Source organism: Protopterus annectens, chromosome 7.part0 (genome assembly GCF_019279795.1).
Source record: "Protopterus annectens isolate FY-2018-M chromosome 7.part0, PAN1.0, whole genome shotgun sequence".
NCBI classification, from domain to species: domain Eukaryota; kingdom Metazoa; phylum Chordata; order Ceratodontiformes; family Protopteridae; genus Protopterus; species Protopterus annectens.
The window spans coordinates 126,588,983-126,615,369 of NC_056739.1; the positions used below are offsets into that span (position 1 = coordinate 126,588,983).

General features: G+C 42.0%; 1 protein-coding gene across 1 annotated transcript in view; it reads left to right on the plus strand.

Annotated features, from left to right (window-relative positions):
• Nucleotides 1-26,387, plus strand: part of ANKS1A (ankyrin repeat and sterile alpha motif domain containing 1A) — a 3,005,277-nt gene that overhangs the window by 454,637 nt on the left and 2,524,253 nt on the right. Inside the window, exon 5 of the mRNA XM_044076145.1 lies at nt 12,245-12,541. Coding sequence (XP_043932080.1) covers nt 12,245-12,541 — 297 coding nt within the window. The remainder of the gene's footprint in view (nt 1-12,244; nt 12,542-26,387) is intronic.

Here is a 26,387-nt window from a genome sequence, read left to right on the forward strand (position 1 = left end):
AGCTCGGATCTATGCTGTGGTAAAAGTTGCCGGCACGGATACGAGATCGGATCCGTATCCCAAAGGTTGCAGACAAATGAAGATACCTACCCAGATGGAACGTTATGGTGAGTACATAACAACTTATTTTCTTCTGGTGAAGCCATTGTTTTGTTGATTTGGATGTAGGCTTGGGTTCATTGTTGTGTTGAAAGGTGAAATTCCTCTTCATCTTCAGCTTTCTAGCAGACACCTGAAGGTTTTAGGCCAAAAGTGACTGGTATTTGGATCTGTTCATAATTTCCCTGCACCTTGACTAACGCCCCAGTTCCAACTGAAGAAAAGCAACCCCAAAGCATGACACTGCCACCACCATGCTTCACTATGGGGATGGTGTTCTTTTGGTGATGCTAAGTGTTGTTTTTGCGCCAAACGTACCTTTTGTAATTGTGGCCAAAAAGTTCAGCCTTGGTTCATCAGACCATAACACATTTTCCCACATGCTTTTGGGAGATGTGATGTATTGTTTTGTAAATTTTAGCCAGGCCTAGATGTTTTTCTGTGTAAGAAAAGGCTTTCATCTTGCAACCCTACCCCATAGCCCAGACATATGGAAAACACGGGAGATTGTTGTGACATGGGGGGAGTATCGATATTTATCAAACATACCCACACCTCAATGGTGGCACAGCACGAAGCATCAGAGACTATCCATGTGCAACTAACAGTGGGTAAAACTGCCTTCCAGTTTAAAGCCTGCTACAGACCACCCTCCCAAACCCAGGAACCCCACTTGGCCTTCCTGAGAACACTGGAAAATATGAAGGTCTCTCCAAACACCATTATATTGGGTGACTTCAACTACCCAAACATAGACTGGGAGCAATACTCTAGCTCCAAAACCCTAGCCCAAAGGTTCCTAGAATTTATAAACTCAAATGCTATGGAACAACTTGTTACCACTCCCACAAGAGGGGAAAACATACTGGACCTGATCATCACCAACATGGGGACTCTATGCTCCAGACCAGAAGTGTATCCCTCACTGGTAAGGTCAGACCATAAACTAATCTCACTGGATAGTCACATCCCTACTCCACCCCCTGCCCAGAAAACCACAGTGAAAAACTTCTCTAAAGCAAATTTCACACTCCTCAAAACCGAGGTGGAATCCTTCAAAGCCCCCGGGCCTGTGGAAAATACGGCCCAGACCACAGAATCCTTTATAAACGCATTCTATGAACACCTTCAGGAATGCATGGATCATGCAATCCCAAATAAAACCAAGACCCAATCCTTCAAAGGCAAACGTCCTGTCTGGTGGACCCCAGCCATAAACAAACTATACAATAGAAGGAGGAAGCTACTACATGATAGAGCAAAATCCCAAAAAGGGAGGGCATCTCTGATCAGTATTAGCAAAAAACTACGGGCACTCATAAAATAGTCTAAGGCCAGCTTCGAGAGAAAAATTGCACAGAACACTAAGGATAATCACAAGGCTTTCTTTAGTTATGTTAGGAACCTGGGTGGGAATTCCCAGATATGCTCAGAATTAGTCCAAAATGACAAAAAATACACTGAACCCACAGACATTGCCAACATCCTAGCTGACAGGTTCAGCGCAAACTTTTCTCCCCCCCCCCACCAAAATGGCAAATATTTATCCCAGCAGAGTGCTGCCCCCCTGACATCTCAGATGCTCAGGTAAGAGCTGTCCTCTCCAAAGCAAAAAACACAGCATCAGTGGGACCAGATGGTGTCCCGGGCTGCGTCCTACATGAACTCCAAGAAGAGCTAAACCCAAACATAAAACTACTGTTCAATCTCAGCCTTACTACAGGATATGTACCCAAAGAGTGGCGTACAGCAACAGTTGTCCCTCTCCACAAAGGTGGTGTCTCAACGGATCCTGGAAACTATCGCCCCATAAGCCTGACTAGCTTGGTCTGCAAAGCTATGGAAAGGATCATCATGGACCTCATAAATAAAGATATTGGGGACCTACAGACACTGGATCCTACCCAGTTCGGCTTTAAGGGCAGATCCTGCCTCTTAAACCTGGTTGATTTCTTTGAAACAGTCACCAAGGCCATTGACGAGGGGAAGGTGATCCACACAGCCTACCTGGACCTCGCAAAAGCTTTAGATTCAATACCCCACTCGGGCATTATCGATAAGCTCACCAGCTTAAATATAAACCCCTATGTCACTAGATGGGTTGCAAACTGGCTCAAGGACAGAACCCACATGGTTAGAATTGCTGGAGCCATGTCAGACTCCAAACCAGTTGCAAGTGGCATCCCACAAGGCTCAGTCCTGGGACCTCTCTTCTTCGGTATATATTTCTCTGAGGTACAGGCCAGCATGGAAGGACTGTGGCTGACTAAGTTCGCAGATGACTGCAAACTGGGCGCCATAATAGACTCTCCAGCTGACACAAGCATCCTCCAAAAGGGCCTCATAGAAACAGACAACTGGTGCCAGAGCCATGGCCTTAAGCTAAACGTCAAAAAGTGTATAGTCATCCCCTTTGGCAAAAACAGTGCCCACAAATTACCACATAGGTGGTAATCCATTAAGTACAGAAGAAGTAATTAGGGACCTAGGACCCAAGTTGATAGCAATCTCTCATTTGACAACCACTTGGCCAAAGTGGTTAGAAAAACATTTTATATAGCCCACCTAATCATGAAGGGATTCACATCTAGATCAGGGGAGGTCATCGTGCCTCTTTACTCATGCCTCATCAGGCCCATAATTGAGTACAATGCCCCTTTGGGATGTACCTTACCAGACACCTGCAGCAACTGGAAAGACCCCAAAAGTACCTCACCAAGAGGATCATAGGGCTCAAACAGATGCCATATGCTGCCCGGTTAAAGAAACTCCAGCTCTACTCAGTGGCATACCGCCTGCTCAGAGGCGATCTGTGCCTTACATATAAAGCCATGTCCAACCCGGAATTAATGGACATGCTGCACCTCAGAAAATCCAAATTCCATCGAGCTACGCGCTCGAGAGACTTGAACCTCAGCACTGAAATAAATAGGACATGCTGGAGAGACAGATTCATAACCCAGAGGCTGCCTTCACTCTGGAATAAAATCCCAGTTCAGGTTAGGCAGAGTCCCTCATTGACTCTCTTCAAGAGGAATCTTGATGAGTGGATGGGAGATTGTAGGTTTACCCCCGGTATCACTTCTGTGTCACTGTTAGACAGAGGCACAGTATACTAACATCGAAAAAGGGCATAGCAAAATTAATTTAAAATGGGTGGCGAAAGCCAAACACACTCTGGTTAGGCTTATAAATGCCCTAGGGCAGATAGCCTAGTATGAACCTATGAACCTATGTAGTACACAACCAGTACTTGCCAGAAATTCCTGCAGCTCCTCAGTTTTGCTGTAGGTGTCTTGGCAGCCTCCCTGACCAATGTTCATCTAGTCTTTTCATCAATTTTGGAGGGATGTCCTGTTCATTGCAACATCACTGTTGTCCCATATTTTCTCCACTTTTTGATGACCATCTTCACTGTATTCCATGGTATATCCAATGCTGTGTACATTTTTTTTACCTTTCTTCTGACTCGTACCTTTCAACAATGAGATCCCTTTGATGCTTTGTAAGCTGTCTGTGAACCATGGCTTTTGCTATTGCAGGCACCTGAGTAAATACTATGACAGCTGAACTTTATTTGGTGTTAATCAGTGTCTCTCTAATTGATGGCAGGTGTGTATCCAAGAAGACTGAATGCTGTAGTTAAATCAAAAGGTTCTTCAACAAAGTGTTAAAGGGTGTGTACACCTATGCAACCAGCTTATTGTGAGTTTATTATTTTTATTTTTCTCCTAACAGATTTGTTTGTTTTTCAATTGAATTGTACAGATTGTAGGTCACATTAAAGGTAGGAAAAGTTTTGAAATGATTTCTTGTGGTCTCATTTTTTTTACATCACAAAAACCTGGCATTTTAACACGGGTGTGTAAACTTTTTATATCCACTGTATCTCCCATTATAAATTGGACCTTCTTTCCAGGGGCAGGGCATCCATTGGCTCAGCTGTGCTCCAGAACATCCTTCCATGAGGACCACCCAGGGTTTTCGGGTAGCTGGGGACTCTGTCCCACAGGTTGAAGATCAAATGAAAAAAAACTTCAGGTAAAAAAAAAGTTATGTACTCACCATAACGTTCCATCAGAGTTGTTGGTTTAATTTGTCTTCAACTATCCCTCCCTCCTTCCCCCTGCTTTCTGTGGGCTGTGTAGTAGACATATGGAAGAGACATAGCCCCTCTATGTTTTGGCTAGTTTCCCTCTTGAGTCTTAGGAAGATGCCAGGTTTATAGGCATACGGTCTAGGTTGGGGTGCTGCTATTCTTCAAAAAAACTCGATCTGAGGGGAGGAGAGAGGCAGGGGCATTACGGTAGGGGAGGAACTTAGAGCTTGGATCTGATGCTGGAGTATGCGGCCGAATCGGATCTGTGCCGGATCCTGGTCCCACAGGTTGAAGACATACGAAAAGCAACTCAGATGGAACGTTGTGGTGAGTACACACAATTTTTTTTTTTTTTTTTTTTTTTTTTTTACTCATTACAGGCGAGTGATGCCTCCAGGCGTTTCTGCAGTTACCTCCTACTGCACCTCTAGGCATCAAATATTGATTGTTCATATTTGTATTAATAATTCCAAACCATGCTACGTACAAGGGATCAGAATATTTGATCTTGAAGCATACATGATGGCAAATACAATTGTATTGATATTTGATCTCTGTCAGTGAGTATGTGTTGGAACAACAGGGTGATAACTTCATTTTTTAAAGGCTCAAGCCACACCCACTAGGAGTTAAAGGTATACAATCAAAAGAGCTGTACTGGAGGGAATGAGATTCTTTAGTGAAATAAACAAATTACTGCTTTGTATAGATAGCTTCCAATAGCCCCATCTGTTGTAGTTAACTGCTGATTCTATTAAACGTGCCCTTTATGTCATTTGTTCATGGAGCTCATTTGCTGTAGCTGTAAACTGATGTGTTGTAGTATTCTGATGCCGCACTGCCTGCATCACATCAGCAGTCACCACACAGTAGTCTCTCTTGGAAGTCAAGTGGGAACTTCAAATTGAAAAAACTACTGACACGTTTGGATGTTAAGATCGTTTACATTATGTAAGATCCATACACTATAAACAGTAAATGAACACTTGAAATTTATTTAGGTGCTTTAACCTGACTTCTTCTTTCGGCTTTTCCCGGTTAAGGGTCGCCACATTGGATCACCCATCTGCTCATGATTGGCATTGGAGTTTTACGGTGCTAAGGTGCCAACCTGGCGCCCAACCTTCCACAGAAGGCACACACATGCACACCTAGAGCCAATTTGGAGTGTCCAATCCACCTACAGCATGTCTTTGGGATGTGGGAGAAAACCGGAGTACCCGGAGGAAACCCACGCAACCACAGGGAGGACATGCAGACTCTGCACAGAAGGCACCCCAGCCGAGAATCGAACCAGAGAACCTCTTGCTGTGAGGTGGCAACGCTAACCGCTGCACCACCGCGGCCCAGGTGCTTTAACCTAACCATGACTTATAAATCCAAGAATCAAACTGAAAAAGATGCAAAAGCTTGGCAGTAATGTACACAATACAATTTAAATTTCTTTAATACAGTAAACATTTACTATTGTAGTGGTTTTAAGTGTACTCTCTTGAAGAAATATTTAAAGGGCATTTAAACCAAGACATGCTAGCCTATGTCATGGACATAGTTGCTTTCAAAGGACTTCAGATAGGTAAGTTTTTGCCAAGCTTGCAGAAGTCTCTTGTACATCCTAGAAACAACTGGCAGTTCCTCACCAACTGATCTGTGAGCCCTTGCTGTAGAGTATTGCAGGTAGAGCTGTTTTTCATACACTGGCCCCAACCTTTGTATAGGACATGGAATATGAAAACTTGAATCTTTATAATTGACCTATCCAGACAATAAAAATTTTTCAGTGCAGGTGTAATGAGGTAGATGCAGGGAAGTGCCAGACAGAAACCTGGCCACTGAGTTCTGTATCCTTTTGCAGTCAGGCCAGGTCAGTAGACACAAGGCTGAAGTGGCATGCATTATTGTAGCATTGATGGAAGGGCAGAAGATAATTATCAAATTAGTAAGGTCTAATGGTGACATGAGCTGCTGAAACTGGATTGTGTTCCGTAGTTGATAATCTGTTCTAACAGCAGCAGGCTTGTTACTACACCACAGGTACTAATCACTCTTAAATCTTGACCACATCCTGATAGTTAAAACTACCTTGAAAGTTAAATTTTGCTCATTATATTGAAGGTGTGTAACAGAATTTTTAGGAGTATTTTCTTGCAGGTTCTTTAGCATGTTGCACAGAACTGTTTATGATCCAGATGATTCTGTTTTGGTTAGTGATTTGGGTGCTGGAAGAGCTGTGTCAGGGATGATGGGAGTGAGTAGCAGCTGCTGACTGAGCTCTCACTCATTCTTAGGTGCTGGAAGGGCTGCGTTGGGGATGATGGGAGTGAGCGGCTCCTGCTTGCTCAGTTTGCTCATTCTTGGGTGCTGGAGAGCTGTATATGGGATCATGTGGGTGAGTGGTTGCTGCTGGCTAAGCTCACTCATTCTTGGATGCTGAAAGATCTGTAATGGAGTGGATGGGAGTGAATGGCTGCTGTTTGGCTCAGCTAGCTCATTTTAGGATGCTGGAAGAGCTGTATCAGGGAGGATGTGAGTGAGCGGCTTTTGCTGGCTCTGTTCTCTCATTCCTGGGAGGATGGAAGTGGCTGTGACCCATTATATCATTGTCACCTAGAGAATCCATTAGGTATTGCATTTATAGAAGCACACTTCCTGCAGCAGGCAGCATGAAGTGGAGCTCAAGGGAACAATAGTTGGGACTGAGGACCTCTATGCCACTGGGTAGGCCACTCCATTGGACCTGAAATGTTTTCTGCTCCCTTCCACCCAAATTTTCCCATAAGGGAAACAGGCTGGTAAGGCTCCTAGGCAGGAATGAATAAGATTTGCATAGAGTAAGGGAAGCACTCTCCTTTTTGTAGAGAGGAAGACCATTCAAAAGAAATGGTATTCTCTGTGATGTATATCTATCCGTCTGTCATGTTCTAGTTATGTTGCAGAAAATTTAAAGTCTCTTGAGTTGGTGTTTATTCCGCCATTGGACTTGCAGGTTTTCAGTAGATTAGAGAGAATTGTCTGAGGCTCTTCGGGAGGCAGTGATCGCTCCTCAGTAGCCTCTGTGATACTGAAAAGAGGGACAGGGTTTTGAGATAGTAGTGTAGTTCTTATGATTCAGGCAGTGACTAGTGCAATGGCATGATCATATCCCTGGACCTAGACACAATTTTCTTTACTAATAAGCTGTGCAGTAAAAAAGGACGATGTTACAATAGTGAATACATGTTGATTGAAGGGCAGTTTGTCCACACAGTTTCTCAGGTCTCTGATTAAGGCACAAGCTATTTTGAAGGATCCAGGTGTCCTCTGGAAAGTCCGTGATGGTATCAGGGTAGTGGGCAAGATTTTAACTAGTATACAAAAGTTTTATGGAGATGGGTGCATTCCATGCTTGACAAAGCAGTTAAGACTGTCTGACTCCCATCAGACTTTTATTTATATTTATTTATACGTATGCTGGACCTCCCTTGAATAAGCCAGAAGCTTAACCAAAATACCGCTTGAGGCTAGGTACATAACTGCCTCTGTCACATCAGAGAGCGTCATCATATCTTTCTCTTTAGATAGTCCAGGGAGGTATAGGTCAGGTCATTTACTCCCACATGTACTATGACTGTAAAATATGTGATTTAGGCTCTTGAGTGCATTCGTGATGTGGTAAATCTTGACACACAGTAAATGACTAATAGTGACCCTGTCTTTACAGAGTCTGGTGAGGGGTGGGTCAGGATTTTTTCACCATGGAGTCTGGTCTGTCTAGTATGTTGAATTGTGTGTAGGCTTGCTGTATTGTTTTTGATTTGAGACTGTGAGGTCCATAGTGGCATGTCTCTTGGTGGGTGCTGTATGTACTGAGTGTTTGTAAAGTTTCTGAAGTTACTTGTTAATTAGGTTTCATTTATGAGGCGTTTGTGGTTTAGGTGCTTTACTTTTAAGTGCTTCAGCATATGTAGGTCTATGTATTTGGTCCATATTATGTGCGGTAGGTACTGTGTGGTGGTGTGACATGTTGCCTCCAATAACATTATATAAGTACATCTGTGACACTTTGTTTCAATTTAAGAAGTACGTAGTTGGCAGTAAACCTGAGACAGTTGCTACATTTGTCTTGGGATGCCCATTTCAACCAAGCTGGCTAGAGACATTCGGAAACTACATGTCCATGGTTGTAGGTGCTTACTAATGTGGGCTGAAGGGGGAAGCAGCACCTGTGAGGTTTGACTTGATAACGACACGATGCTCGTCTCAGCAGAGATGCACACGGCTATGAATCGGTGAGCCTTTGCTTGTTTTCTTACCACAAGTGAAGAGCATCAATAAGTGCAAGCTGCTTCCTGAGAAGTCGTATTAACCCAGTGTTATGAGGTTTAATTTGATCTCTAAATATGTTCAAGGTTGACATTTAAATAATGTTGATTTGTCTTGGTTTGTAAACTTAGTGCATTCATATTTATTCTGTTTTGCTGTAGACATTCATTTATTTTCATTTCATATTGCCTATGTGTGAATGTATTTGTAGGGTCCTTTAAGTTTCACTGAAATAATTGAGCTCTGACAGTATTTTCATGGTATCCCCTTGTACACGACAGCTTGAGTGCATAAATTATTGAAACTTGAGCATTTCATTTTATGAGCAAATGGTAACCATACAGACATAAATTTTATTTATCCTTGCAGGAGGGCAAGCCCCCCTGCATTACCCATCCCCTTATTTGTTCTCACTTAAGTCGCTGCAGCTGTGATAAAGAATGATCATTGCCAGCAATGAAATACCTGTTTCAGTCTTTGTAGGAAGGCTGCTATATTGGATTTGCATTAAACACTACCTTGAGAGGATTAAAGTTATGCTCCCAAGTGAGTGGGCAGAAAAAAAATAAGTAGCTGACACCTCAGCTTACTTTGCTTCAGCTATTATGAAATGAGAGAGAAGCATGTACATGTTTACATGTGTGTGTGTGTGTGTGTGTGTGTGTGTGTGTGTGTGTATATATATATATATATATATATATATATATATACACACACACACACACACACACACACACATATATATATATATATATATATACACACACACATATATATATATATATATGTTGTTGTTGTGTCTTTCGGCTTATCCCGGTTAGGGGTCGCCACAGCGGAACTCCGGTCCGCTAATCTTTGGTAGGGGAATTTTACGTGCCGAGTTACCAGCCCTGACGCACAACCTTCAACGAAGGCACGCCCATTCACGCATGCCTCCACACAGAAGACGCTCTAGCTGAGAATCGAATGCGACAATGCTACCACAGCACCACTACCACGATATATATATATATATATATATATATATATATATAAACACACACACACACACACACATATGGATCTAGGACTTTTGAACGAAAGTTTAAAAGCCCAAATGCAGTACTACCGAACACACTTTAACAAAAGTGCTTTCATCGAAAAAGCGCTTTCGTTAAAGTATGTTAAAAGAAAGAAAAAGCAAAAAAAAAAAACCATTAAATCTACTTGAATGCAGGGGGGCAAGCCCCCCACACCCCCCTACTTTAATATTCTCACTCCAAGGTCGAACTACAGTGGGGAAAAGGGAATTTTTCCTTATTGCACCGTAGTACGACAGGAACAACAAGCATACTTACGTGAAAGTGCTGCTTCGGTGAACAGCACTTTCACACAAGTATGCTCACCAAATTGGTATTCTGTGAAAGATGCAGTCGAGCATCTGTACGGATCTTGTATGTGTGTGTGTGTGTGTGTGTGTGTGTGTGTGTGTGTGTGTGTGTGTGTGTGTGTATATATGTATATATATATATATATATATATATATATATATGTGTGTGTGTGTATATATATATATATATATATATATATGTATATATGTATATATATATATATATATATATATATATGTGTGTGTGTGTGTGTATATATATATATATATATATATATATATATATATATATATATATATATATATATATATATATATATATATATATATATATATATATACATATATATATATATATATATATATATATATACATATATATATATATATATATATATATATATATATACATATACATACATATATATATATATATATATATATATATATATATATATACATATACATACATATATATATATATATATATATATATACATATACATAAACACACACAGACATCTATAATACAAACTTTTATATGTATGAACAAACACTTTTTTTTTGCATTTGCCCTTTACTTCTGTTTGCTCTGCATGTCTAGCATGCTGTTCATATTATTAAGCATTTTCCATGCTCACATGCCATTACCTTGCTGACTTAATCAGTCACTTCACTGCCTTATGGCTGTATACTGACCACACCTTGCTATTTCTATGGTGTAACCCGTTTGTTTCACATTTGTCTAACCGGTTTTGAGGTGCCACAGTACTCGAGCCAATCTGTTTCAGGGTGGGGGATGTTGGAGTGGCCCAGAAAGCCATGCTTGTGCTCATATGCAGCTCAGGCTCATAAGATTGCTGAGTAGACACTAAGCATGAGTGTGTGGAGATGAGGATGCTGAAAAGAAAATCTGACAAGGCACTGTTGCTTGGTAGTTCTTTGTGCACAGTCTGTATGTTAACAGCTTGTTCAGTGTTGTTGTCATTCACTGCTGTTGTTGCATGTGCTTGCCTGCTGTGTTTTTGTGTGCTGAACCTCCTGTTCCATATTTACAAAAGCAGTGTTTCATGTCCATATGTTCATTTTGCATGCCTTCTGCCATATTTAACTTTTCTTTTTGAAAGGAAGAATGACCTCAAAGTGTAAAAAAGTACTTTTTAATTGCTTAACTTTGCTTGATGCAGTGAAGAGTGCAAGAAGCTTGTTTTCGACCAACATGCATTATGCTCTAACTGCACTGAAAATTGTGGCAGTTTAATGTCAAGTGTAGTGTTTCCCACATTCAGGTGGAAACTGATTGCAGAATAGTGTGTTGTCATCAGAATGATACAAATTTAAACTATCCTGAAAATCTATATGAAAACGGGCTCTGACATGTAGCACTTTCTTGTGACGTCCATTCATCAAGACTTAAAAAAAAAAAGTCTTTATTATAAAGAGTGCCATGATCTATTAAAGTTCGACATTTTCAAATGTAGGTGTACTGTATTTACTGAGCTTTTGGTGGCATTCAACCTGTTTTATGCACCTTTAGTGTAAAAAAAATTATTTGGACATTTGCTGCTTCATAAACTTTTACTAAATGGATTACTTTACATACTTTTATTACTAAGCATTAATTAGCTTAGTCTGTAGCTCTTAATGTATTGAGCAAATTAAGAAAATGGCTTTTGAGTACTGACAAGAAGTTTTCCACCCCACCCCTCAAATACTCATTTATCTATTTTTCTGCTAATCACATTGGCCTGCCAAAGCCCATCTGCCTTTTAGGACAGAAGGAGGAATGTGGCATTAACCTTTTTGTATTTATTTCACAGTGTGATTTCCTCGTAAATGTGAATTAATAGCTGGATGATATTCTTTGGTTGTAGAAAACGAACGAGGAAATGGTTTTAGAACAGTGAAATCACAGGAGTGATGAACTGCTACTTAGGCACATTGGTAGATTTGTGTTGCTAACACCTTCTCCATTCAGCTACAGTTCTTATAACTATAGGCCTGAAACCATTTGAATCACTGAGCGTTTCCTCAGCCAAGGGCCTGTAGCTGTAAGGGTGTGGCCTGACTGGAAGAGATTTTTCACTTAACCACTCTTCTGGTAAGTAATTGTTCTTTGTTACCGTGTTAATAAGTTTGAAGATCAGTTAAGGGTTTATAAGTAATAATTTAATCGCTTCAGTTTTTAATAATTTAATGTATGAAGTTAATCATCCTAAATAGAGTAGCTTAATTTTTTCTTACTCCTGCCCATGCATACACACAAGCTCACTTTCTCACCTCCTCCACAGTTCATTAGTTTTCACTGTAAATTAATTTTCTCATGTAAAAAAGATTTTACTTTGCTTACTTTACATTTTAACCATTTTGAACAGAACAACGACAATGAGACTGCTTTGCACTGTGCTGCTCAGTATGGCCACACGGACGTAGTAAAGGTTCTTCTGGACGAGTTGACAGATCCGACCATGAGAAACAATAAATTTGAAACCCCCCTGGACCTGGCGGCTCTCTATGGAAGGCTAGAGGTGGTGAAATTATTACTGAATGCACATCCCAACCTGCTAAGCTGCAACACAAAGAAACACACACCTTTGCACTTGGCAGCAAGGAATGGTCACCGTGCTGTTGTACAGGTCCTGCTGGATGCAGGAATGGACATCAATTATCAGGTAATGGCATGATTTTTATGATATTTAATACCAGAGGATAGGAATACCTTGCAAGAATGTGTAAAGGATTTTTTTTTTCGTCTGGATGTGTGCTAATCCAGACTGGTCGGCAAAAGTAAGTGATCAAAGCACATCTTTTTACAGCTTTGTACTGTTGTCAAAAGTGGTATGACAGTTTGGACAGCAGTAAGTTCATAGCGTGTTTTTGCGTATGTGTGTAGTGTTTGCTAAGCCTTAGTGTACTGGCAAATGAGGTCTATTATCTGAGGGATAGTGGGCACCCTAAAAGAGTTGTCAAGATCTTCTTGAAGGGAGTAGTGACTAAAAAAAAAATCAGCATGGCTTCACTTCATAAATTCGTGCAGTGTTGTAAATGAAAGGCAATGTTTGTGGATTGACCTCTTGGGAAGAGTGTGTGAGGATGGAGCATACAGCTAACTAAAAGCTTAACCCTGTAAAACCAGGAAATAAACTGCTGACAATGAAACTTGGAACATTTATTTATATATAGCTGTATCTATGTTAAGTAAAAGTATGCTGTAGAACTCTGGGTACTCAGTTATTTGCATGTGTAGTATACAGAGAGCACTTGTGAAAGAGAAACTACTAATGCTATTAATTACTGTAGTTGTTGTATCTTTCGGCTTTTCCTGGTTAGGGGTTGCCATAGCGGAACTCCGGTCCGCTAGTGATTGGCAGTAGATTTTTACGTACCGGGTTGCCAGCCCTGACGCACAATCTTCAACGAAGGTATGCCCATTCACGCATGTCTCCATACAGAAGACGCTTTAGCTGAGAATCGAACAGGACAACATCTTACTGGGACTGTAGTACAGGTAAGAAATTGAATAATTGGATGTTCTTCATATTGATCACTGCTGCAAGTAGCCTTAGGTATAAGGGTTATTTTCTGCTAAAAATATAACAGCTGACCAGCTTTCAAAGCTTCAGGACACCTTCCATACACCCAAACTGTCAAGAAGCTCAAGCTGAGCTGACTAAAAGACAAGTTTGGGCATGAAGCCCTTTACAGCTTTACTGTTGCCAAAGAGTACACTCCCGTCAGGCTTGCGCATGTCATTTAGCTTGTGCTTTTCTTTGCTGGGTGGATAAGTTCCCTTTGGGGAATAACAAAAATTTTCATTTTCTTAAATTTTGTGAATGTTTTATTCCTTAGCTATCCAGAAAAGCTTTTTAAAGCTAGGAGTGTTATTTAACAGACGGTCTTGAGACCATAATATTCTTTTAAGCTGTGCAAACATTTTTTTTTTTATTTCACCTTAAAAGTAGTGCAAACTAATTATAAAACATATTTTTTTGTGGAGAAATTGTTTTTTTTTTCTTCCATTTTGGGGCTGCCATAGTGTCTTAAGGTGCTTTTTACTTTTGTTTTGTCTAAAAGGTAATTTTTGTGGACTGGTAGGTTTACCAGTACTTGATGCTTGTCTTCCTCAAGAAATAGGCACCATTTTCGGCTTGACCATGGAACAGACTACTGGTCCTTTATAGCCTTTGCTACCACAGCAGACTAGCAGTTTGCCTCAGCCACAGGTGTGTGACTCTGCCGTGGCTGTTTGTTGTACCTCAGACCACTCATCTTTTTCTCCAGATTCCTCTTGTGTAGTACCTGCAGCCGCTGTGGACTTGGGGTTAGCCACATTCTCTGTAGCTGTTGGAGCTCCCTCAGTGGGCAAAGGAGAACCACTGTTGTCTGTCCTGGGAGAGGGAACAGGAAAGGTTTCCTCTCTCGTGTCAGAATGCTGTGTCCATCCCTGGGGAAGCAGCTGCTGCCATTAGTAACATGGTTGGCTCCATTTTTCCTGTCAAAAAGAAAGAGAAAACCAAGCCTGTATCTACACCTCTAATTTCTCTACGCAGGATGTGTTTACTGGGACTGGCTTAGGGTTTACTTCAGGCCACTGATCTTTCTTGCGAGGTAGTTTCTGGTAGACGAAAGCGGGATTCCTCTTTCCCTAAAGAGATTCACGATTCTGAATCTGAACAGGAAGATGCAGGGACTCATTCAGGCTTTTGTCAAATTTCTGATTCAAACTGCAAGCAGAGCTCAGTTTCTGATTCTCCATGCGAGTATTTATTTTTCTCTGACACTACTGCTGGACTGGACCGGTGTTTTCAGTGAGAGAACAATGTTTTGCATTGCCTCAGAAAATACTATGAGTAGTTGCAGAAGGATTTTCCAGAACCTTTATCCATTCCTCCTGTCCTGTTTTGATTTGTTTTACTGACTGCAGTTCTCCTGATAGTCAACCAGCTGTCCCTAAAAAGGCAGATGAGATGGATGAAGTTCCTCAGTCGTACATTCTTATTCTCAAATCTGATCCAGCAGCTGTAGTCTCAGTTAATTCCACTGCTGCTAAGCATTTAAGTCCAGTTATTCCCTTTCTAATAAGGATGAGAAAATTATGGATATGTATGGGGGGAAAGTATATTCTTCTGCAGCTTTGATTTTCAGAATTTTGAATCGTCAGGCCTGTATCATAAAATTTGTCACAAATTTTGAAAGTTTAAGGAATGTTTTATCTACAGTTTCCTTCTGTGAAGAAAATCTGTTTTAAATAACTTAATTCTGTTGCAAAGGTCACTACTCATTGTTCATATTGTGTGTGTGACTCTATTGATGGTTCTTCCAGGGCTATGGCCACTGTTACTGTTTTATGCAAGTTTGATTGGCTACATTCTCAGAGCTTCCCAGATGATGTGAAAAATGAGATTTTAAGCTCCGTCTTGGATAGAGATTGTGTTTGGCCCCTCTGCTGCAGAGGTGATTAAAAAGTGTGATGAAAGAGCAAGCTGATTCAGGGACTCAAATTTTTTTCAGCCCTCCTTTTCAAGTTGTCCAAAGAATTGTCTTTCTCCTCATCTAGTTTTATCAAAACAATAAATGACCTCAGCAGAATACAAGTTAACAGATGTTTAAGTAGTAGTGGCAAGTTGGTCCCAAGAAGTCTGAATTACTTTTCAAGAGATCTTGGCCCCTTGTCTGATCTCGAAAGGCTGAGTCTTCATTCTTCTCTTTGCAACAGATTGATGTTAAGTTGTCCAATCTATCCTTCGTTCTTGCTGGATGGGTTTGGAGCCGATCCTCAGCTCCGACTCGGCCACTTTCTATAGCTCGAGAGTTCTTTACTGGCTTGAGGCTACCCCTTATCCCAGGATGCCCAGCGTCAGCTATCCAGAACTCATTTGCCACTTCAACTGTGAGGTTGCATCAATACTGGCTCAGGCTTAGTACAACTTTTTTCTCTGTTTAAAGTTCAATAATTTACTTGAAAAGTTAGTTTTTTTTCAGTGTTTTGTAGTAGTTTCTAAATTTATTTAGTTGTAAACCCCTTATCTCGTCCTTTGCTGTGTTTTTGTGCTTTGTTGGCCGTCGCCCCTTAGTCGCTAGGCCGCCTGTTTTTCCCTGAACTCGTTTAAGTTAGAGAGCCCCCCCTTTAAGGACAACCGTTTAAGTTAGAGGCTCTCCTTTTAAGGTTTTTATCAATATAATTTTTATTATTGTAGTGTATCTTTTTGTGTGGTACTTCCTTCTTTTTTTCTTATAATGTCCAAGGAAGTTAAAACCTCAGGGTTTAAAAAGTGTGATTCATGCTGTCAGAAGTTGTCTCTGACAGATGGGCACACTAGATGTTTTTCGTGTTTCACTGTTGCAGTCATTACATTTGGGGTAATCTGCTGGCAAGTTGCCCTCAGTCAGCCTGATTAACAAAGTCTTGGGCCCTGCATCAGTTGCTGTCACTTCTTCCATGACATCAGGTCTATATAACATGCAGATGACGCCATTACATCGGTTTTTCTTGCCGTGCAGTGCCCGAAGCAGAAGCAGTTCGCAAGTGCCGGTTGGCCAACTTGTGAAAATTTTTTTTTCGAGTTTCAGAACCAAAGTCTTCAACTTAAAGCTAAGTACCCCGTTGGGGAAACTTTTTCTTGCTCCTTACCGATGTCAGTAAAAGTTAATAATTGCATTACTTGTGGGAAGCAAATACCTCATAAAGATTTTAATTTGTACTGTGCTCCTTGCCTAGGCCCTGACCACAATGTATGTTGCTGTTGGTTTTGTGCTTTATTTAATCAGTGCACTATCCGTCGTCTGTACATTTTTGCTTCAAAATATTTCGGTTCTCTGTTTAATTATCCAGAAATGTCATTGGTTCTTCATCAGACTACCAGAATACCGAAAAAACACAAAGAAAAAGACAGAGACCGTTGAGGTCCAAAACTGCTGACAACGCTTCTCCTAAGCCAGTTCGCCAGTACTCAGTGAGGTGCTTTCGCAGCCCCTGATACCCGCTACTTCTGATTCGCAGGCCTCTACTGAGATCCATTCGGAGTCCGGTATGCTGTGAGATACTTCGCATATGGAACCCGTGGATGTGTCTACTTTGGATGGGTCCAGAGCCGCTGAGCAGGCACCGGCTTCTGAGGGTGTAATCAGGCCTACAGACTTGCAAATATTAAACCGACTCCAACTTCAGTGCTAAGGCCTAAATCTCGATCTAAGTCTAAAAAAAACCGATGTCCAGGCCACATGTTCAGGCCCTTATGCCTAAAAAACAAATGGTCAAAATGGCTGAAGATTTAATTATGCTAATCAGGGGTAGTCAACCCCCACCAAGAGGCCTAGGATTGAATTTAACTATGAATCTTCTGAACAGGACTGTGTTTCTTCTGACTCTTCTAATGATCTGGATTTGTCCATACCTACGTATGAGGACTCTGATGCAGAGGATTCCATTCCCTCTGCTTCTCCACCTGAGGATTTCTCTTTTTGGGAAACTTTACATACTTTAAGGGAGCATTTCCACTGGGAAAGTCAGGATTTATCTGAATCCAAAAAGAGGCTTAGGGATTTCCTTCTTCCTCAGCATAGGCCTTTGGCTATATCTCCTGTACTAGATATTGTTGATGTGTTTTTGGAATCCAGTATGGCCCCTGATTCCTTGCCTTCAGCCCCTAGCAAGCCAGACTGGTACTACAGGGTTCCTGAGTCCCACAAATTCCTTTTCAAAAATCCTGTTGCAGACACTGAAACCATTTCTCAGGAGCCCAAGGGCATTAAGGCTTCTACTGCTAAAAATCCTACCCTTTCTGATGGAGACTACAGGGCGCTGGATAGACTGGGTAAAATGGTTTACACTTCTGCAGCTTTAGCAATCAGGGCTTTAAACTGTCAAATCCATATGCTAAAATATCAACAACCTATAACGGGACTGCTTAAACAGAAAGTGATGTTGATTTCTGACTGTGTGGAGAATAAAGATTTGCAGGATTTATTTAATTCAGCTGGACAAGTTGGCAAACATACTTTGCAGTGTGGTTTTGACTCCTTAGAGGCCTCTTGTAGGGCTGCTGTTACTGGGTCTGTGCTTAGAAGGCTTGCTTGGCTTAAGGAGCAGTTTCTGCCTAATCATGTTAAAGCAAAACATTTGGATGCTCCTTTACAGCAGAGCCACTTATTTGGCAATAAGGCTGAAAAAGTTCTAAAAAAGATGGAAGATAAAGCTAAATCTATGCACACTGTGAAATATTTCTTACAAGTGCAACCTCCTAGATTTAGTAGGTATTGGCCTACTAAGAACTGGTCCTTTCCAGCTCCGTCCAGAGCCACTATGAACAAACCCAGACATTCCAAAACCACCAGGTTTCAGTCCCAAGGGAATTTCAGAACTAAGCAATGGGGTGCTTCCACTTCCAAATCTGGAAACAACAATGCACCACCCTATGGTAAGCAGTCTCAATGACTTACCTTTGAAATTACCAAGCACTTGCCTCTTAGCTGCCCCTTTGGGGGGAAAACTGGCTCTTCATTCAAAAAACTGGCAAATATAGTGTCCCAGGGAACAGTTCATTTTCACACGCAGCCAACTCCAAACGGGTGGCCAGAACTGCCCCCAAATCAGTGGGCAGAGGCTCAGAAACAAGTACTTTCCCCCCTAAACATGGGGGCTATTCAGCTAATACCAGAAGAGGAAAAGGGACAAGGTTTCTATTCCAGACTTTTCCTGGTACCCAGAAAAGACAAATCATGGCGTCCAATTCTGGACTTGTCTACTCTAAACACATTTCTGGACATTCCAAAATTCAAGATGCTGACTCTTCAGTTACTTCCTATGCTAGGCAAGGATGCCTGGTTGGCAACTCTCGATTTAAAAGAGGCTTACCTGCATATCCCAGTCAGGGAATCTTGCAGAAGATTCTTACGCTTCAAAGCAGGCTGCATGCATTATCAGTTCTCTGCACTGCCTTTTGGCTTATCTACTACGCCCAGGGTATTCACAAATTGCGTGGCTCCAGTAATTGCATTTTGCAGGCAAAGAAATATACAAATATATCTATACCTGAACGATTATCTAGTTCAGGCAGAAAACCAGACCATTCTTCTAAAACATCTGGCGTTTGTGAAAAGACCTCTAACCTGTGTAGGGTACACCATAAACAAAAATAAATCTCAAATGGTACCCTCTCAAAAAATTACATTCCTGGGAGCAAGCTTGAATACAACTGCTCAGATGGCTTTCCTTGCGACAGAAAAGCAAATTCATTTGGTGACTGACTTCAAACAGGCGGCCACAAAAACCCTGCTATCTGCAAGGCAAATACTGCAAGCCTTTGGGTTCATGGCCTCATGCATTCTTCTAATTCCATATGCAAGACTGTATATGAGGAAACTTGAGTGGTACTTAAAAGTTTATGGAGTCAGCATTGTCTCAGCCTGGAAACAATGATTCCTATCATACCTTGCCTGCACCTCGAGTTCCTATGGTGGGCAGAGGCCTGCCACCAAAAAAAGGGACTGCCATTCACACCAACCCCTGCCGCCCAAACCCTAACTACAAACGCATAAGACTATGCATGAGGGGCTCATCTGGCAGGGAAATTCATTCAGGGCAAATGGAGCGCAAATCAAATGCACCTTCATATCAATCAAAAAGAAATGCTAGCTGTACAGAACGCACTGACAGCCTTCAAGAACTACCTTCATCCAGGACAATTACTGATAGACAGACAACACCATGGTTATGTGGTACATAAGCAGGGGGGGTACACATTCCTACCCCCTCTGCAGACTAGCCATGGCATTGTGGAACACGGCCTTGAGCTACCAAGTACAACTACAAGCTCAATTCCTGCCTGGAAAGTAGAATGTTCTGGCAGACAAACTAAGCAGAAATCTCATGGACCCTCACAAATGGAAACTGAAACCATGGATTTTCAACATGTTGACACACAAATGGGGGAGCCCAAACATAGATCTTTTTGCCTCACCCCAGAACTACCAGTTGGACAAATTTTGCACAAGAACTCATCACAAAAAAGCCTGGAAAGTGGATGCTGTGTCCTTCAGCTGGAAAAACCTATCAGTCTATGCCTTTCCCCCTTTGCCTTTGCTCTCCAAAGTTCTACTAAAAGTCAAAACGGACAAGTCAAAAATTATTTTGATTGCTCCAGACTGGCCTCGCCAACACTGGTACCCACTCCTGCACAGTGTGTCACACCTTTTTCCGTGGCACCTGCCTCAGACAACCTTCCTTACTCTTGGCACCTGCCTCAGACACCTTCTTCACTGTCTCAGCAGGAGAACCAAATTCTGTACCCCAGCTCCAAACATTGAATCTTGCAGCTTGGCTAATCACTTAAATTCACCCTTAGCATCCATCAGCAAACCTGTGATGGATTTCATTTTGGAGGCGAGAAGACCTAGTACTAGAAAATCTTATGCTGACAAATGGAAAAGATCTTGTCTGGAATCAGTCTCAAGGGATGAGCAAAGCAGTGCCCAATTTACCTCAGATTTTGCAATACTTAAATGAGGTGCTTCATAAGGACCCGTCTTTTTCTTCCATAAAAATCCATGCCTCAGACATTTCTGCTCATTACAACACAGACCCCCCCCCTCCCCTTCTCTCATCCGCTTCTAAAGCAGTATCTCAAAGGGGCCAAAAACTTGAGACCACCCAGGAGAGCTCCAGCCCCTGCCTGGGTCCTTAACTTTGTATTGGAGAAACTCACTCTACCTCCTTTCGAGCCAGCTGCAACTGCAGACTTAAAATTTCTTTCCTGGAAAACAGCCTTCCTTTTAATCACTTCGGCTAGAAGGATATCTGAATTACAGGCCCTTATGGCAGTGGAGCCTTTCATCATCTTTCATGCGGACAGGGTGTAACTCAGGACCAATCCATCGTTCATGCCCAAGGTGGTATCCAGTGTGGCTCTTAATCAGTCCATTCATTTGCCAACTTTCTTTCCCAACCCACAGAACAAGGGAGAGCGGATTCTGCATTCATTGGATGTACACCGACAATGTAGATTCTACTTGGACAGGACTAAATCTCTAAGGAAATCTGAACAACTGCTGGTGGTATTTGCTGCAGGGGCAGAGGGGATGGCTATTTCAAAGCAAACCATTTCTAAATGGATAGGCCATTACATTAATTTCTGCTATAAGTACCATGGAAAACCTTTCCCCCAGGGGATCAGACCTCACTGCACCAGGACTGCATCTACTTCTACAGCCTTTCTCAGAGGCGTTCCTACCAGGGACATCCTAGAAGCTGCTACATGGAGTTCTGTACATACTTTCACCAAGCATTATCATTTGCCAATTTTCTCTAAATCCAGAGCTGGCTTTGCCACTGCAGTCTTGCAGGGCCTTTTAGCTTGTCCTAATGCTGTCTAAATTCCTCCACCCAAATGTAATGATTGCAACAGTGAAACATGAAGAACGTCATACAGTTGTGTACACTTACCATAAATGTAGATGTTAGAGTGTATTCAGTGTTGCAGTCTTGGTTACCCTCACTCCAGCCCCCTAACTTCTTTTGGTTATACCTCTACTTTCCTTTACTATGCTTAAAAGCTTTTTGGTGTATTTGCTTTTTTGTTGGAGGTATATCATTGTACTTTTATATTTAATTGCTTTCCAATAGGGGGGCACCTGACATCTGGGGCAAGAAAAACTGATGTAATGGCGTCGGCTGCATGTTTTATACCCCTGACGACCTGACGTCATGGAAGAAGGGACAGCAACCGACGCAGGACCCAAGACTTTGTTAATCAGGCTGACTGAGGGCTACCTGCAAGCAAATAACCCAAATGTAATGACTGCAACAGTGAATGCACTTTAACATCTACATTTATGGTAAGTGTACACAACTGTACTTTTTTCCACTCCTACCAGACCATACCCAAAGGGTTAGAAGGGTGGAAAGATGTGGTTTTGAAAATCCCAGGACCCTTGCCTGACGCACGTGGTGATTTTTCCCCCAGGGGCAGAGGGGGAAACCGTGACAATGGCAGACGCCACCCTCGTGGCAGAGAGGGTCCACAAAATCAGGGTGACAGAGATGCGTTCTGTTCCAACCCCTGTCAACATCCCTGACTGCTCAACTCTGGAGGTAGTCGGGGGGAAGGCTTTCATTGTACCTAATTGCCTGGCAAAATCTTACAGAAGACAAATGGGTACTATCCGTTATATCCGGAGGTTACAAAATTCCCTTCCATCAACACCCTCGTTTCAAAAAAATCCATCCAAGATGTTCCACCCAATCTAAAGGATCAGGCAGTCACAGAAGTTTCAAGACTGCTAGAAAAAAGAGCTATCCAGGAAGTCCCCGCAGACCAAGAAGGATCCGGAACTTACTTAAGATTCTTTTTAGTGCCCAAAAAGACAGGGGAATAGAGACCAATTCTGGATCTCGGCAGATTAAACAAATCTGTACAAAAAGAAAAGTTCTGGATGGTAACACTGCAGTCCATTCTCCCCTTTCTGGGTCAGGGCAATTGGATGTGCTCCATAGATCTTCAAGACACATACTATCATATAAAAATGGACAGACAGTCCAGGAGATTTCTACGCTTCCGGCTATGGGCCAGTCATTACCATTTCAGAGCTGTGCCCTTTGTTCTCACCACAGCCCCCAGGGTGTTCAACAAATGCATGGCAGTAGTTAATGCTTACCCGAGACGTCTAGGATTCCAGGTGTTTCCTTATCTAGATGACTGGCTCCTCACTGCTACCACCAGACAACAACTTAGAGGCACGAGATTACACCATCACATCCTGTGCTCAACTAGGCATCACAATAAACTTCGAAAAATCTGCCTTGTTGCCCTGTCAATCTATTACTTACATAGGAGCAGAGCTAGACAGAAGAAAAATTATTGTAAAATTGCCTCAGGAAAGAGTTTCCATTATTCGACAACAGGTGTCACTTCTCCTGAGGAGCAAAAGAATTTAAGTCAAATATGTCCTTCAAGGTCTAGGATCCATGGCAGCAGCCATTCTTCTAGTTCCCTTAGCACGCTTTCACATGAGAATCGTTCAGTGGCTTCTTTTCACACAGTGGTCCTTCCAGGAATTACCCATGTCTCACATGATGCTAATTACGAATCTTGCAAAAGACCTTTCCTGGTGGATGGTCTCTCCACTAGTGACTCAGGGCAGACCTTTCATGGAATCCCATCCGATTGCCACAGTGACCTCGGACGCTTCCCTGATAGGGTGTGCGGGGGGCATTATCTAGGGAAGACAGTCCAAGGCACAGGGCAACCTCATGAGTACCACTTGCACATCAACGTCCTGGAGATGAAAGCGATGCTGCTACCATTGCAAGCTCTTCAAGACTCTCCCTGCTGGGACTATTGCAATATACATGGACAAACATGACAGTGGTTTGGTACATCAACAAACAGGGCGGAACCAGGTCTTACCCCTTGTGCCGAGAGGCCCTCAGACTGTGGTAATGGGCGATTTCCTCCCAATGTTTCCTAACAGCAACGCATATCCCTAGGAAGTCCAACGTAATAGCGAACAGGCTCAGCAGGGCTATCCTCAAGCCGCACGAGTGGTCTCTGAAACAGGAAATTGTGGATCTTATTTTCCACAAATGGGGGCCATCCTTCCTGCGATCTTTGTCTCTCCCCCCCCCCCTCAACAACAAATGCAGCAGCTATTTCTCCCTTGTTCCTCCTCTAAGTCAGACACCCAGGGATGCTTTAGCCCACTTTTGGCCTCAGGGACTTTATGCATTTCCCCCTAATTCCAAAAGTCATTCAGAAAGCAAAATCGTTGGGTTGCAAGATGATCCTCATTGCCCCCCAGTTGGGCTCGACAAATTTTGTTTCTGTTCTTCACCCCCACCTTCTCGCTCAGCCTTGAATTCTGGACCCAGTGCCGGACCTCTTGATTCATCATTCAGGCGGGTTACACCAATCCATCTAATCTCTCAAGCTCACAGCTTGGTTACTCCACTTCCAATCTTAGCCAGGCTCCTCAATATTTCCTCAGCAGTGCATGATATTGTTTCCTCCCAAAAGACAACTACAAGGAAAGTTTATGCTAGCAAATGGAAAAGATTCTCTTACTGGGCAGAATCCAGAAATTTAGAACCCCTTACAGCTCCTGTACATGACATTTTGGATTTCTTAGCAGAACTGTTTCAGTCTGGTGCAGCTGCTGCTACCATTAGAGTACAACTAGCTGCCATTTCAGATTTTCACATTGGGAGTTTTTATAATGTCTCTCGAACTCTGTAAGACCTTCATGAGAGGTACATCTCTACTTAGACCCCCAGTAAAAGAGCCCCTTCCACCTTAGGATATCAATTTGTTTCTGGCCTCCTTGATACTGCCACCCTTTGAACCAGCAGCATCATGTTCTTTGAAATTTCTCTCTCTTGGAAAACTCTCTTCCTGGTTGCAATTGCTTCTGCCAGGTGTGTTTCAGAACTCCATGCCCTATATGTTCGCTCTCGTACCTGGTTTTTCGCAAAGACCGAGTTTCTCTGAGAACCAACCCATCTTTTCTACCGAAAGTTTGTTCAGAACACAATTTGAGTCAATCCCTTGAACTTCCTGTCTTTTTCCCTAATCATTCCAACAAGGCAGAATACAGATTACACCAATTGGATGTGCATAGACAACTACATTTCTATCTCCATATAACTAAAGAGCTGAGAAAATCTGATCAGTTGTTCCTTTCATTTACTAACAACAAACAAGGCCTTCCAGTTTCTAAAGTAACCGTCTCCAAATGGTTATCAGACACCATTGGCTATACTTACCATCTGCGACAAAAAGATCCTCCAGCAAGACCCAAAGGTCATTCAGCCAGGTCAGTAGCTACTTCGGTAGCTTTTCAATCTAGATTGCCCATAGATTCAATTTGTGCAGCAGCTACTTGGGCAAATCCTCATACATTTATTTCTCATTACAAAGTAGATGTGTTCTCCCGGGGCCGGGCTTCCTTTGGTTGCACGGTTCTGAAGATTCTGTTCCAATGAGCCACCCAGGATTGAGGTGCTAGGGACGCTGTCCCATTGGCAAGAACAAAGGCGAGATTGACAACTTAACGTAAAGAAGTTATGTACCTACCATAACGTTCCATGTTAGTTGTCTTTCATCTCGCCTTCCTTATTGCGTCCCTTCCCCCTTCCTTGAGGATTGAGAGGAGTTTTTCAAAGGTTTCACTGACCTTAGTTTGAGAGAGAGCCTTATAGAACTATCTGCAAATATGTAGAGCTGAGTATATTTTTCTGTATTATTCTGTATTATAGAGCTAAATTGCTTGCTTAGATATCTGTTGTCTTACTGCTCTGCAAATATATAGAGAACAATATTTATTTTTTGGCTTTATAATTTGCACATTCCTCACATCTGTGTTGAAACTGCCCCCCCCCCCCCCTGTTCTTGGTTGTAGTTTAAATTTGGTGGCTTTTGCAGTGCCCGCCCCACTGTAGATTTGATCTAAGACACTCCCCCAGGCCCATCTCTTTACCGCATTCTACCTAATAAACCCATTCTGCACTTGCTTTTAGTCCTTTTTAATTTAATTACATTTTTTCAAACTGTGTGTGGACTAATATTGCTACATATTCAAGTGTGCCAGCTTGCACTGCATGAGAATTGTATTTACTACTTTTCTGAAAAAAAAATTAATCTGCTTTTACTGTACTTGTTTGTTCCTACTTTATTTTGCTTTTACGTCATCTTAAAAGTACTCAATTGTATTTATTACTGCTTGGTGTAACTCATTCTAAGCCTTTTAGTTTAAACACTTGGGCTTCAGACCAGTTGTTTTACATTAAGAGGGTTTGTGGTCTGCACTGTAGTGGCAGAACAGGTAGCTTACATCCTTCTAAGTTGGGAACTGCTGATTGAGGGCTCAGTGTCTGTTATTCTTAGTGTATTAATTCTGGTTTAAGCACTTGGGCTTCAGGCCAGTTATTTTACATTAAGAAGGTTTTCAATTGTATTTATTACTGCTTGGTAGTAACTACAGTTGTTTTACATTAGGAAGTTTGTGACATGCACTGTGTGTGTGGGACAGGTAGATTTCATCCTTCTAAGTTGGGAACTGCTGATTGAGAGCTCAGTGTCTGTTATTCTTAGTGTATTAGTTCTGGTTTCAGCACTTGGGCTTCAGGCCAGTTATTTTACATTAAGAAGGTTCGTGGTCTGCACTCTTGTGGGAGGAGAGGCTGGACTCTGCCCTTCTGAGCTGGGAATTTCTGGTTAAAGGTTTATAGTGCCTGCATATTTGAACTGTTTCTTACTGAAATTGGTACACCTTGTTTGCTGTAGCATAGACTAGATCCAGGCCTGCTGAATGTAGCTTTGTTTGTATGCTTGTTGTTTGCTTGTTATTTCCCTGGAACGTTAATTCCACCTAAAACGCGGCTTCTCAGCGCTTCTGTGGATCCCTAGTGATATCCGCATTGCTTGCTGTACTTATTTCCTTCTTTTACTTGAAAGAAAGTTACTGTTTGTCGTTTTTGCATTTAAGTTACCTGTAACACATTGCACTTAAGTTACCTGGCACTTGCTC